General features: G+C 38.6%; 1 protein-coding gene across 5 annotated transcripts in view; it reads left to right on the forward strand.

The window, feature by feature from the left end:
• The window catches only part of ATXN7 (ataxin 7), an 87,802-nt gene that overhangs the window by 47,481 nt on the left and 25,138 nt on the right, over window positions 1-15,183 (forward strand). For 4 of the 5 annotated variants that reach the window (XM_058845472.1, XM_058845470.1, XM_058845469.1 and 1 more), the window contains one exon: window positions 3,765-3,869. The exons of the other annotated variant lie outside the window; for it this stretch is intronic. In XM_058845472.1, the coding sequence (XP_058701455.1) occupies window positions 3,765-3,869 (105 nt within the window). The remainder of the gene's footprint in view (window positions 1-3,764; window positions 3,870-15,183) is intronic. 5 annotated transcript variants of the gene reach the window in all.

Here is a 15,183-nt window from a genome sequence, read left to right on the forward strand (position 1 = left end):
GCACATTTCTAATGAGCATGAGCTTCTTTAGTGTAGCTGTCCTGAAAGAGAATGCTGGAAAGACAAAAAAATTATTGAATCATTTGTGTGTTTCCACAATGTGTTTCAGAGAAGAAGAGATGGCAGATCAGTGTAAGAAAATTTTCCAGATGAGGCATGCTGTGCTCTATTTTACTTGATGTACAATATGCCAAATTATCCATTATTGCTTTTTCTTTTTTTGTTAGAAAATGATGCTACATAGATCTTTTCCAAGTAAGAAGCATTTTCCTTATTGCATGCTCAACAACTGATGCAGTTATGTCAGAATTGTGTATGGCATGGGATTGTTCTGGTCTTAGTAAAGAGTGCAGTAATGCATAATTTGAAGTTATTTTTTAAAAAACTCAGTTATGTTTGAAAGAAGTGAATTCTGGAGATGACAGTGTCCAGAGGCTTCCTATTATGGAGGCAAATGAAGTTGTTTTTCTTTCTGGTGTTAATAGAATTAATGTAACTAACAGCTCTTGTAATAGTATCTGTATGTTGATACAATGAATACTGTATTTATGGAAAAATACATGGAAAGTTTGAGGTCTTGATTTAAATTTTTAGTTTGACCTTGAAAAATATTCCCAGATGGAGGGAGTTAAATGAGCCCAGCTTTGAAAGAGGAACATATGAATCACGGTTGCCAGGCTCTTCCTTAAGAGGCACAGGCTTTACATAGTGAAGTATTTCAAAAAGTAATCTTCAAACCCAGAGTAACAGTGCATTGAGATGACACTGATGAAATACTAGAAACTTCATTAGACTTCTAAATAGAGAATGTGCATGTCATGAAGTGGACCGGGTATAACGTATTAGATGTTAGAATCACAACTGCGTGATATATGTGAGCTTTCATAAATGGCTGACATGGGACAGAAAAATTAGGCATCCATCACCTACTCCTGTTATATACTTTCTGTGTAAGTTTTGTTAAACTGTTCTGTATGTTGTTCTCTAAAATTTTCATGGACTAATTTGTCACTCTCTAACGGTGCTTGTCCTGTTGGAACAGAGAAGTAAGATTTCCCTGAAACCTGCTCTTGCCCTGCTCAGCTAATGAGTGAGGCACACTAAAGATGTGAGAGCTTACCTGCCTAAGAATGAGGCTCCTGGATTGGGAAGGGTGGGCTCAGGTCACTTACAGTTGCCTTAAATTATCTTGGTTGGGTCACACTGCTTAGAATTTCAAAGCCATTGATAAATTGCATTTAGGCTTCTAACCTTTGCTACTCCTTCACTGGTTATGTTGAGATGTTGTTCTGATATTGGAGCTGTAGGAGACCACTGTGGGGTACAAGATCTTTTACACTGATTTGTGTGATCTGGCTGGAGTCTTGTGCATGACTTCATTTGAAATCAGGTTGTGAATTTGTGTGTGCAGCAAATCCTTTTCTCTGTGTCAAGTGGTTTCATTCTTAGAATGGTCACTTTGTGAGTTTGTGTATTTCCTGGTGTGTTCTGTCTTTGCTTTCTGTCACTTGGAGTTGATTTTAAAACTGAAGGTGTTTCACTGTGTAAAGGACCTTTGTAAATTATTCAGATTTCTTGAGATCCTCAAACTGAACTAGGAGAATACTTTTGTTTACATCAATTTCTCTCAATTTGTCTCAGTTGCCATTTAAAATTACAGTTCTGTATTGCCAGCAAATATTCATAGAAGGTTTCTTAGAGTGATGGTATGTGGATGTGGTGTCTCTGACTGGTGTGAAGGAGTGCTTTATCTTGCAATCCTTCTCTCCTGTTAACGATTCCCCCCTGCATTCAGTACAAGCTGGTGTAAAGTCTGAGAATCCAGCCCAGTCTGAAAGGCACAGCTATGGGAACAGGTTCCAGGGTGTGGATTTACAGTTGCCTCAGCATCACACAGGAGAAGCCTCTCTGTGGGCTATTAACAATGTAAATATCAGGCAGGGCATCCTGTTACTGTCCCATTCATCCCAGTGTATTGGGTGAAAGTGACCGTGGAGTATTTGCTCGTGTGTATGAACTTGGATACACAGGCATACCCAAAGAGAATACTCCTGCATGAAATACTAGCAATCACATTTAAGCTTATACTTGTTTTCTTATGTAGCTTAATATTACATCACTAAAAGTAGATATTGAAAAATAGAAGTTTATTATACCTATCTGATTTTTTCCTCCCCTCAGCATATATTTACTAATTTTGCCTGGCTTGCAGCAGTTGGGTATGCCACAGGTTTTCATGCTTTTTTCAATAAATATTATATAAATCAATAAGCAAGAGTTGCTATTTAAAGAAGTGCAAACCAGAGTATTTGTTTATGTGATGTAACCTCAGTTGTGAAAAGGTGCCTGTGACTTAGGTGAGGGTGGCTGTGATCTCTTTCAGCCAAGTTAGATGTCTTCAGTCATTGCATTTGCATCCAACTGCAAAATCCAGTTGGGGCTGTTATTGCAGGTGTCATGCTTAATTCTGATCTAGCACCAGTAAGATGTGTGGAATGTGTGGGATAGACCTTATGTCTTTTAAATAAAAGTATTCAATGTTTTTATGATAAAGATACATACTAATTCTGGAAGTAGTTTTAGTGTGGATATGTTCTCTGTCAGTGAGGAACAAAGTGGACAGGACGGATGGTGTCTTTCTGTGAGCAGTTGCCTGGAATTATGGCACACTCAATGTGCAACACACTCAATTTAGTTCATAATTGCTGTTCTATTAACGGACATAGCAGTGGATGTTGCTAAAAGCATGCATAGGCAAATTAGCTGTAAAACAAAACTCTGAGGTCTAGCACTGTTCTAGCACAAGAGTGAATAAGTTTAACTTATTTTCTATGTTTCTGTTAAGATAAACCTATTACTTGAGGGTTTTTGTAAGAAAAAAAGTTTGCTTATGTCAATTTTTAACCTTTAAATAGTGTTACAGAGCCTTAGCCACATACTATGTTTACAGTTTCCTGTTTTTTGTCTTTTAATGATTAAGTAACATTTTTAGCTATGTAAATGTAATATACTTTTAAGTTGTGTAGTAAATGCTGAATTTATTGCTCCAGTAGTCTCTGAATGCAGTTATAACTGTTATATGTACTCTTAACAAACTGTATTCTTAAAAACAAAATTGTAGAAACTAATTTTATTTGTAAAAGTCTCCAAGTATGTGTGTTATCTCCGCAATCCACACATGCTCTGACATACTGTTATCTCTGGTTCTCTCTCCTGTGTAGCTGTTCCATGGATCTCTGGCAGCAGATGGCTGGACTATAATGCACTGTTAAACAAATAAAACCATTAGGCATGTAATTCTGCCCAGTGAATGACTGTGTGTTTAAAATGGTTTAAAAAAATTAAATAGCAAATGAAGTTCACTTTTGAATTCATTTAATGACATTGGAATAAAATCCAAAGCCCTTTTCAGAATACTTAAAACATCCCCTCTTATGTTGTGTTTGTCTCAATTGAAGTCAGTCTTTTTTCATTGCATTCTTGCATCTGGTATAAAATAATCAGTCCTAAATCAGTTTTCTAATAGATGTTTTCTACAAGTAATCGCTCATTTTGCATTTATCTTTGTAGTAAGATTTTTGCTTTTGTAATATTCCAGCACAAAATTATCTATTGCATTATATGCTTTTTTTTTCCTCATTTTCAAATTTGATACAAATGTCTCTAAAATTTTGATTCAACACTAGTGTCATGGCTCTGTAATTAAACTGTTTTTCTATAATTGTCAGCAGCTGAGAGATGCCATTTTGTCTTTTTGTTTTTAGATATGCCAATATTTGGTCTTTGCCCGGCTCATGATGATTTCTATTTGGTGATGTGTAACCACTGTAATCAGGTCGTAAAACCACAGGCATTTCAATCACATTATGGTAAGTGCTTAACTATTTTTAATAATTAAGGGTGAGGTTAAATCAGGATTAAGCCTGGCATTTTTTTTTCTTAATTGATGGTAAATAGATCATTAAATTATAAAAAATGTCAAAGATCATAACCTGTGTTTAATCTTTTTATATACATTGTAATGCAGTTACATAAAGATCTTGTTCTTTTTAGTTTTTAATGCTTTCTTGAAATGCTGCATAGCTACAGTTCAGTTTTGAAACGACATCTCTGGTGTATCTCGCAGCCAATATGTGTAGTGTGTTTGTGTCTCTGTGTGTCATTTCTCTTTGTGTATTTATACAGATTATTTTTACATGGGTTCTGGTACAGTGTGAACTTGAACTGAAAGCTGAACTTACAGGGAAACTTGTAAAATGTAGTAGGCTTCCAATAGCCTGTAAGCTTATTTATTTATTTTTGGAATTATCAATTTGTATTTGTTTTACTGGTGCAGTGATTTTGTATATAAACTATGTAAGGAAGCTCTTGTTGTGTTGGTTGGCCAATGTTTAGAGAGGACTGAGAAAATGTGAAGTGCTACACCAGTTCAAGTGCTTGGTTACTTCCTCCAAGCCTGACTGGGGGTGGTTGGCAGTTCTGCTTTTCCATGCTCCTCTCAAGACTAGGAATTAACCTCAAACAATTTAATGCCAATATTTGGATAGGAGGTTTTTCAGAATTCAGCTTTTTGTTTCTTGAGAAATTAATGAAATGTTTGTTAGGAGTTGGTCAGAAAATATGATGGACAAAGCATCTTCTGGACTAGTCCTTCCTCCCTGTGTGTGCATGTATTTGTACACTGTCTCTTTTCTCTAGGCCAGTGCACCTCCTCGTTGGCTTGGTGTTTATAAGCATAGGAGCTGGTATGGGCAGGGAACCTTTTCTAGTGTTGAGAAAAAGGGATAACCTTTCAGGCATTTTAAGTAATCCAACCCTTTGGCGAGAAAAGATCTACTCACTTCTGCTTCCTCGAGACTGGAGAAGGACCTTTCTGGGCGATGCAGAGGGTGAACTTGTTATCCTTTCTCCCTCTCACTTGGCTTTGTTATACTGCCTTCTGGATTATTGCCCTACACTTGCTGCTGGATCCTCCAGTTGTGTCACACAACGTGACTCAGAGAAGAAGCTGAATAGGTTTTGTGTCATAATTCTTAATAGTTTGCTTGTTATTCTGTGGAGGGCTGTACTAATAATTTTTTTTAACCCCCAGTTTTGTGGATATGAGTCTCCAGAGCTGTTGGGAACCAGAAGAAGAAATGGCCATCTTGCTTTTCTTGCTCTGGTTGCTGTAAGCCTTTTTACTAGCCAAGAGCAAGTCTACCCCTTGCCAGTGACATTCCTCACGTGTCACTGAATATCAACTTAAGACGTCCAATAACTCCTTCTAAAATATCATATTAAACTGATTCTGACAGCTAAAAATAAATTTATGGGGGAGGACTGGATGATACAGAGTTCTGAGTGATGGCATATTGAATATTCCATCTTGAGGTCAGTAATATTGTAGTGATGGGGAGCTGTGGATAGCTTCAGACACTTAAGGCTATCTTTATGAAATGAGCAGGTGATCTCCAAACACTGACAAACAGGTGTCTGGTAGGAAGCAGCATCGTGTTTGCCCTTATGGACAGGTGGCAGAAGCAGCTCAGGTGTTGAGTAGGTACAGCATTGTCTCTTGAGCGTGGACATGAAGACATGGCATGTTGTAATGCTGCTTGTACTGCTGTTAGACTTGTTATGTGAAGTTAATTCCAGCTCTTCTGTAAGCACTGTTTGCAATTTAAAAGGCGCAGAGCGAACAGGGAACTGCAAAATGAAGGTATGGAAAGTATTTTTAAAAGTCGTAATAAATGCTAACATAATGTTTCCATTCTGTATCACTTTGTAGAATTGTGATCTCTAAATGTGAACATTTCTCTAATACAAGCCTTATATCAGTGGCAGATTCATACTTTAAGAGAAGTGTAGAGGGAGCAGATAGAAATGATGAGGTTATTCTTAGTATTTCTTAAGCTTATTCTGAACAATGAAGAGTCTTGGCGCGGGCTGTGGCGTGCAGAGGAAAAAGGCGGGGTCATTTTGATGAGAAAAACAGGCTTGGGTGGGGTGAACATCATTAAAGGACCTTAGTTTGCCAATCTAATAGCCTCAGAAAGGTAAGAAGGCTGACTTGATGATTTTGTGTAGCACTCGTTCTCAAAGTCTTATATCAGCCTTCCCGTTTTTTAAATCCTTACACAGTTCTCCCTTCATTTAGAAAATTAAATATGAAAGCTGATAAATATGGCAGGTGATTGATTGCCAGACAATGATCTGTTTTTTTAAACGCTTTATAGCTCAGGAGAAGGAAATTGAAGTCCTCAAAACACATGGTTATTTTAAAGCAAAAAGTGTATCATCATGATGACAAAAAGTAAAGCACCCTTTGGACTCACCACAGTCAATTTACCCTGAATTAAGTTTTTTTATTGATGGGATGATTTTGGGGATTGAAAAATTCTGAAAAATTGCGGTCCATCAATGTATCTTTTTGTTGTATTCTTAGGGTATTTTATTTTTAATTGTTGCTAGAGGAATATTAATCTCATAAAATATTCTACAGCTCCTGGTGTGGTGTGTGTTGCTGTACTTGATGTTCTTTGAAATTTGTCATGTGGAATTTTGCTTTCTGAAGAAGTAGAATATGCTCTGTTAAAATGTCACTTTTGTCAAAGGAAAGCTAAACAAACTATTAGTTAGAGCTAATGAGCTAATTAATTTCTTCCAAAGCATATTTGTGATAAACTACTTAACTAGGTAGGCTGAAAGTGCTTTGCAGGACATATGTTGGCTTTTTTCTCTGGACCATAAGTAGTCAGAAATAATTTAAATATAACCTTATTAATTAGAATATGTCACCTTTTTACTAAAATACTTTATTGATACAAATGACAGATTTGTATATGTAATTGATTCTTTTCTGTTTTATGCATTTGACTCGAAAATATACTAATTTAAAATTAAATTATACTTTTTTAGGCAATCCAAGCATGTGTTTGGGCTATAAATTTCCATTTTAATATTTTATTCCATGGTATCGGTATATTATGCTTGATTTGTAAAGTTGGTATGCGTAACACCACGTACAGGTTTGTTTTTAAGAGCAGTCTAATATCATGAGATATCTGAAATCAGCTTGTGGCATTCCTTCCAGCCTGTGGATAGTAGCTGGCTGGCAATGCAGTCCAATGGCTTTAGCCCCTTGGCTTAGGGTGGCAGCACTGCTGGGGACATGGTGGGGCAGGAGCCAAGGAAAAGTTGTTTCAAGAGAAATCCTCTGCTCTGTCAGATCACAGCTGTTTTCATTTGGGGGGCCAGGGAAGTGATTGCAGCCCTTTATTGCTCCTGTTCCGGCTGTTGCTTTGTGAATGGCTGCGCTTCCATGGTATCAGCATCTTCCTGGGATGAGTCGAGATCAGTTCAGAGGTGAAAGATGGAAAAAAGATACAATGTTCAGGCATTGAGTCTTGTGGCTGAAGCACCTGAGATCACTTACCATGATGACCTATTCCCAGGTGTTTTTCTCCAGGAGTATTTCTCTACCCTCTGGATGATCATGTGCTAGCTGTCACGCTCCTCAGGACTCTGGGATATGCCTGTCTCCCTTTGATTTCCATTCTCTCCTCCTCAGAGACATGTTAGATACACTTCTTGTGCTGCACCCAGAGGTTGCTCTTTGAGGAAGCCATCGTGACAGTTATTTCAGGTTGTTCGTGGAAGCCCTGCAGTGCCATGGTTTTCAGGCTGTGTGACCTTTTGTTGGCATTTCAGCTGTTCCACAGGTTTATCTCATCTCCCTGTGGTTATCAGCCTCCTGGCTAATGAGAGCTGCTTCTCTGGCCTGGCTGGGCTGCTCTGTGATTCAGAAAGTAGTGTGAAAGTAGCATCAACATAGAGATGTGAGGGGCTTCTTCCTCCTAACTTTCCTTGGTTTTTTTTAGAGTTTTTTTTTCCCCTCTGTGCCTTAGTTTCCATAAATACAGAAGTAGGGTTAAACTCTCAGCAATAACAATGAAGGCTACCTGTAAAACTTACACTGAGAGTGCCTGTGACTCATGTAGTGATTGTGAAAACCATGAATACAGTACGTGTTGGAAAGAGATGATGATAGTGTGTTGGGCTGTTGAGTCATTACAAAGCTATGTCAAGTGTTTTGATTAACTTCCATGGGTTTGGCATGGTGGCAAAGGTGAGCAACCACCGTGAGCTTTGCCTGCTGCTGCTGTCCTGAGAGCTGATGGGGAGTTGCTTGAACATTTTGGTTTCCAATCAGTGCAGGTTTAAACCTGAAGTATAGGAATCAGAAGCAGGGTTACTATACAGACATGTCCATCATCTGTTGAGGTTTCCAGCAGCTTGTGGAAATGGAATGGAGCATCACACAACCTTGTACTTGGAGGGCAGATGCTGGCAGTAGAGAAGGGGATGTTTGCTGGTTACTTGGGTCTGTCCTCGGAGTCTGTTCGAGGTCTTTTGTGATTCTCCTTCATGTAATTGTATAATCAAGGTCCTTCCTCCCTCAGCCAGGGCCCACACCCACCTTTCATTTGCGGGTCTTCACTTCCAGGGTCCTAAAGGGTTTTTTTGTGTTGGTGTTAAGTGCCTGGATTCAGAGAGAACACATGATACATGTGATTTTAATTGAGAAAAATGATCTATTAACATGATCTCTGTTGTGTGTTGATGTATTTTGAATGTGTATCATATATAACTTAAGTATTACGGTCCCTGCAGTGTTAAATGTTTGGGTTCTTCTCACACTATGAATTGAATATAAATTTGTCCTACTGTATTTTTGTTAAATTTGGCAGCAGCTAATTGTTCTGAAAAATCTGTCAGTATTTAATGTTTTTCAGTTGTTGTGTATGTATTGTTTGTTTAGAGTAGAGTTTAGCATGGATTCATGGATTACAAAGTCAAAGATAAAGTGTCTGTACAAGACGGCATTTGAAACTGATAAGAAAAGAAAGGAATGTACTGAATCTTGTTCCAAAGCCATTGGACCTGAGGACTGGGTTGTTTGTTGCTTGGTTTTTGGGTTGGTTTCTTTTTTGTGTGTGTGTTTTTTTTTTTCTCGTGGGAGATTGCTTGAGCTCATCCTCATTTTGGAGGGATAAGCCTTCATTGTGGCCTGCATACTTCTGGCAGTGAGCAATTTGTTTCAGTAATTAATGTCCACTGTTCACTAGAGTCCTTTTTACACAATGTGAAAAGGTTTTTTATACATCGTAAGAATTTTCTTGGGTATCAGTGATCTTCTGTAGAAGTTGAACAACCAAAATAAAACCTGAATATTCTGTGGTGTGTCACAGATGTGCAGGAGCAATCTGCCAAGCATATTGCCAAACATGCACAGGTGGCATCTGACATATTATGGCTCCAGTTAATGTACGTGTTTTAACAAATTATCATTGGCAGCTTCTGTTCAGGAGCTTCTGTTTAAATGCACAGTCCTCTCACAGTAGTTCACACAGTCAAAGTTCCAGCAGTTGGACCTTAATCTGTGGGTCCAGCAACAACTAGTTTAATTTCTTGGTAGAGATTTGTGAAATTCTGTAGCTTTTGCAAGAATCGTCTTGGTGTATAGCAGGGTCAGAGGTCAGCATAGGATTCATTTCAGAAGGAAAAGAAAAGTTTTGGCTATTTAGTAATTTTTAAATGATACATTAACCAAAAAAATATTATAATGTGGAAAGAAACTCTGTAAACATATTTTCAGCTTTGAAATGTGCACCCCCAAGTTGAATACCAAATGTGCCATGCAGATTTTACAGAGCGGTGGAGTTCGGTGGTTACAGAGCTGTGGTTACTTATATCATCACAAACTGTTCACATGCAGATTATTTTTGTACACAGAATGGCCGTGGTCTTTGTTTATTACATGAAAGCACAGGGAGTCTAAGAAGTTCATGGCAGTTTTTTAGTAAAATTTCCTCCTTTTTTGTGGGTACATGAGTTTGTCAAGCTCTGGTTGAAGACATAAAGCAATTTTCAAGTATTAGCTGAGAAAAAAGTGATGTTCAGCTTCAGATTTAAGAGATACTGATTATTCAATTTACTGCTTACCATGTAACTCATGTTATTCTCTACAGCTGCATGTATGCTAAAATACTACAGACTTCAAGTGCTTGATGTGCTTTAGGCTCTTCTTACTTTTGGTTAATGTGAAGTGAAAATTGTATACTGTTTTGACAGCAGAAGACCTACATGCAAAAATCCTTTTGGTTTCATATTGGCTGAAAAGAGTATATTTTTTATTCTATTCTTACTGAAATGTTAAAATATTTAAAAATCTAACAAAAAAAATTATGCAAGGGTTCCATGAGAACCCTGCTCCTTTATAGTGATCTCCTTGCTGGGTATTTGCTTGGACACTGGGACTGACTGCTTGCTTTTTAAAATAAATGTTGATGGGGAAGAACAAGTGGAAAGAGAAAAACAAATACTTTATCTTTGTGGGAAAAGAAGAAACAGTGCCATGTTCACTATCACAGAAATAGTTTTTTTAAGAGGGCAAAAGGGTGTTGATCAGTAGATTGGAATAAGATCTAAAAAGAATAAATCCAATAAAAAGTTGCTATTGAGTGTATTTGACTTCAGCTTCACTTTGAAAGAGGCCAGGTGGGATAGTTGCATCAGGTCTACAGTTAAAAGTGACTGACAATGAGAGGATTTAGCCAATCTAGAAGTTAAGTTTCATCACTCAGAACTCATTTTGTGTGAGGAAGTGGCACATGGAGCAAGCAGGACACAGCTCTCCCAGCCGTCATTCCTGATTTTCTGCAGGGTCAGGGAAGGCTGTTCTGCATCAGCTTACGTGATCCACATCCTTGGAAGGTTTCCTTCACAGCTAAAAGGGTTCTTTCTAGCGCCTAAGCCACTCCTCCAGGCTGGAGCGCAGCCAGGGGAGGTGGCACACACTGAGGGCAGGCCATGGGCACGCAGGGTCTGGCACACTGCCCTGAGCTGAGTGCGGGAGAAAGAAGCTGCAACCTGTTAAAGAGCTGGGGAGGTGGAAGAAGCCTGAGTTGAAGTAAAAAAGAGGGAAATTTCTGCTGTTCTGGAGAGATGGGAATGTGTCAAAGCCATGGAGATACGAACTTGATGTTGGAGGGTGGGGTTAGTAGTAGGTTAATTTCAAAAGTTAACCACATGCAGATGAATTATTTATAAGGACTTTCTCATTTGTTTTTTGGGGAGAAGTGTGTGTTCTCATGAACTGTGTAGATTATTCCAAGAACTGCAAACCTCAGATGAATACCACAGCGCTTTGTGATTCCAGGGAGGAGTATTCTGGGAAGCTTGTAAAATTGTTTTGAGTATTGAACTGTCATGAAGAAAATAATTTTTTATTGTCTTTTTGCCTCCCCCCCATACATAGTTTCCAGTTCCACAGACTGTGCCCTCTCATCCCAGTATATATGACTCCTGAACAACTTTGGGATGGTCTGTTTTTCTCTGCAAGCACAACTTTATAGGTCAGATAAGAAATCCCATCAGTAACCATCATTTACATTGCTTTTTGCAAAGATAGCAGTGCACCCAGTCCAGCTGGCTGTGCAGTACCTGGTTGGGGCAGTGGTGGCCAGCTTTGTCAGGCAGGGGGATGGCAGCTTTGGCAAGGCTGCCTGAGCACATCTGGAATTAAGTGGTTTGCAGTCTGTGTGTGTGTATGTGTCCGAGAGAGAGGACACCAGGGAATAGCTAAAAAGGGAAATGTGAAACAAAGAACTTGAGTAACACACATGTAAAGTGAAAGAGATGAAGACAATAAGGAGGAAGCTAATTTAGGAAGGTAGGACAAAATTACCTTGGAGGAGGGAGAATGAAGTAGGTACAGTGCTGGTTTTATTACTCTATAACAGGGGGTAAAAGTGGTAGAAAAGAGGAGAGGCTAAACAGGGAAAAACAAACAGAAACTTTTTCACAAGTTTTTCCTCTCTGTGTTTTGGCAGCAATACTATTAATGTGGTTTGTGTAATGCTGTGGCATTCTTGGATTTTTGCACATTTTGATGGGGGGTGAGGACAACAAGAATATGTCCTACTTGAGACACATCTCCTGGCTTTATCAGGCACTGAGCATCAAGGGAAGAGATGGATATATGCATGTGTGTGCGTTTATTAATAGTTCATCTTCTGGTTTCTTATGCATTGCTTTTACTGTTTCTGTTTGGACTTCTTAATGTTATTTCACAATTCTCATTTTCTATACTGTGAATAATATTTTTTAGACAGTAGGATGTATGTGTAGCCTTCAGAAGCTTTTGCTATTAGAAGAATGTCCCTAATGTTTGCTATTAGAAGAATTAGAGAAGACAAGGTGTAGTGTACTAGGTGGAAGAAAGTTATCCATGCTGGACCAACATAAAAACAATGTTTTGTAGGAACTTGATCTGCCACCTCAGGAAAAGTGGGCAGCATTTTAAAATCTATATTCTCACCTACAGCAATAGTGCACAGAATGGTAACCAGGCATTAGGCACGAGTTATGCTTCCAGAAGAACTTGGGACAGTATTTTTCTTACCAAATTAAAAGAAATCTATAACATTTTGGTTTTAGGCACAACTAAAAAGTAGCTGCTACTTACTTCAGTTTGGCATTATGTCAAGTAGTTCTCACCTGTTATTTATTTGGTTTTGATCACCAGTTTGCTGGCTTTTTAAAAAGAAATATGATACTGGCTTGAGGATTTTTATCTTCCAAGCAATATGATACACTTAAAATCTAACATATGATATACACTTTAAGTCTAGAAACTGTGTTTTTAAGATATAACCAGAAGAGGGAGTGTATAACACTTTCTATACAATGAAACCTGTAGTTTTATTGCTGAATAGCAATCAATAACCACATGACTTTTTTTAAAGTTAAAAAATAAATGTAGGGTCAAATTAACTTTCAAAATAATACAATTAATGCCACCTTTTAAACCCACTAGGCTTAATTCAGTTTAACACTAAATAATTATATCCAAGTAATGTAAATGGCCTGGAAGTCATTTCAGATTTGTAAGTGGTGTGTTGTTTCTACCTATAACAGCTTTTCAGTAGTAGTCTTTGATTAGCTCTTGCATTATCCAACTCTGTGAGAGCCCCATAACAGTATGGAACAATTACAAATATCTTTTAAAAATGTAGGAAATAAACAGAAATAGATAAATATGACATATAATTTTACGTAGTTTGTGATAATATTATTGTCTAATAGGCCATCATTAGCTATCTCGGGCAGTAACAGTCAAAATACTTCCAAACCCTATTATCTCCTATTGATGAAACAAATACATAATGTAGTGTTTGTATAGAAAATAATTATTTTTACTCTATAATTTGTGTAGATGTTCCTGCAGTTGTTGTGCAGCTGGGAAGCAGGTTAATCTTTTCAACAATACCAAAAAAAGTAGGAGAAGAGGCATCAGTGTGTCTAATATGTAAATTCCTGATAAACTTCGCCTATTCCGGTGCCTTATGGAAGTTCTGCCCTGTCAGAGAGTGCTGCTGGCCACAAAGACAGGAGTGATGTTTTGTTTCACCAAGTTGTATTACAGAAAGAAGGACCACTGTCAAGAGGTTCTTGTCCTGTTTTCTGTTCTCTCTTCCCCAGATAACGAGTTACCCAGGTTGGTGTGACACTCTTCCTCTGCACTGCTTTGTAAAGGATGCAATTAGACCAGGCTCCTGCAGGGTTGAAGCAGTTCCTACGTAACTGAGTTTTTCCTTGTTGTTTGGCAAGATTGTCAGAAAACCTTTAATTCAATGTTCTATACAAAGTAGCTTTCTGAAAGGAAGCCTTCTCTTTTAGCCAGATCACCTTCTTATGTTTTTACCCCACAGGATTATTCTCCGCCTGCCAGGTCAGGAGTGGTTTTGAGCTGTGTCCTCTCCGTGTGGCCCTGCTGGTTGCACAGAACCTGTTTGTCATGTCTGGCTCTTGGAAAAGCCCTGATTTCTGTGGAACATTGTGGTGAATTCTGTGCATTAGGAAGAAGGTGTGCCTCTTTCAGGACACCCTTCCACCTTTGAGCCTACAATTTTCCGATGTTTGTGGATTATCTGTAGAGCTGGGTTGGATCTGTCAGTTTTATGTGATGTACACTGAGAGTTTTGAGAGCTGTTCATCATTGCGCGATGGTACATATGGTATTCACATGGAATTCATGGCTCTTCTCCTTGCTAAGAGGAAAAGTGGCTGTGTTTCTTTTGTTACCACGTGGCTGAAGTTGTCATCTGAGTTCTTAAGCATTTTGGTTTTCCTCTTTATTAGCGTGGGCTTCATGAAGTAATTGTTTTTACTTCTTTCACTTTTCTAGATTATAATGAGAAGCATATAGTACTCTGTAAAAGTTCTGGCCCTGTTCATCATTGGCATGGACTAGCTTGCACTGGTTTTCTTCAGTTTCATTTTGGCTTGCAGCCTCTGACAAGCCACATGCAACCATGTATATGCCTGGAAAGATGCCACACTGGCCCTCTCCTGGCTTCTAAGGTCAGAGGAAAGGTTTTTAAACTGCCACAGTTCAGTCCCCTCCTCATCACAGTGACATGTATTATTTGACCAAAGGTCATCATGTGGGTCACGAAGCAACCCACCAGCTAGCTTATAAAAATACTTGGAACTGCTTTAATAGCCACAGAAATTAGATTAATTTATATATATGTGTGTGGTACTGCAAGGCTTGCTGCTCACATCTTGGTTGCCACAGAGTGAGAATGATACTTAGTGACACCTAGGAACTGGTCAGTGCCAAGTTTTTCTCTCTGTAGACTTGGTCTCTATTCAGATTGAAGGTGGGCTCTGACCTTTAGGGTCATACTCGTCCCCTTTTTCTGTGATGACAAGAACATATCCAGGGAGGCTGGAGCTGGCAGATAGTAAGGATGTGCTGAAAGCCCTGCAGAGCTCCCGGTCTGTCTGCTATTTCCTCTGCCCTGTCCCAGTTGTCCAGGTGGCAGAGATTCACAATAGCTGTGGCTGTACAGCTGAAATCTAATGGACTCAATGTCCTTTCCTGATTTTAGTCCCTGGAAATGACATAATTCTGTAGAGAAACCTTCGTTCTATGTGTATACGCGTGCTACATGAGTAGCAGTTATATTTTGTATTTCTGGTGTAAACAAGCATGTTGTGTAAGTGGAGTTGATACTAAGGCATAAAATGCTGTCACTTGATTGTGCACCAACAAGCCTGTCAAGTTGTTCCTCTGTACTCAGTCATCTATTTTATTTTGGACTCACTCCAGTTTTCTGAAACCTGAGGAAC

Source organism: Poecile atricapillus, chromosome 9 (assembly GCF_030490865.1).
Source record: "Poecile atricapillus isolate bPoeAtr1 chromosome 9, bPoeAtr1.hap1, whole genome shotgun sequence".
Lineage (NCBI taxonomy): Eukaryota > Metazoa > Chordata > Aves > Passeriformes > Paridae > Poecile > Poecile atricapillus.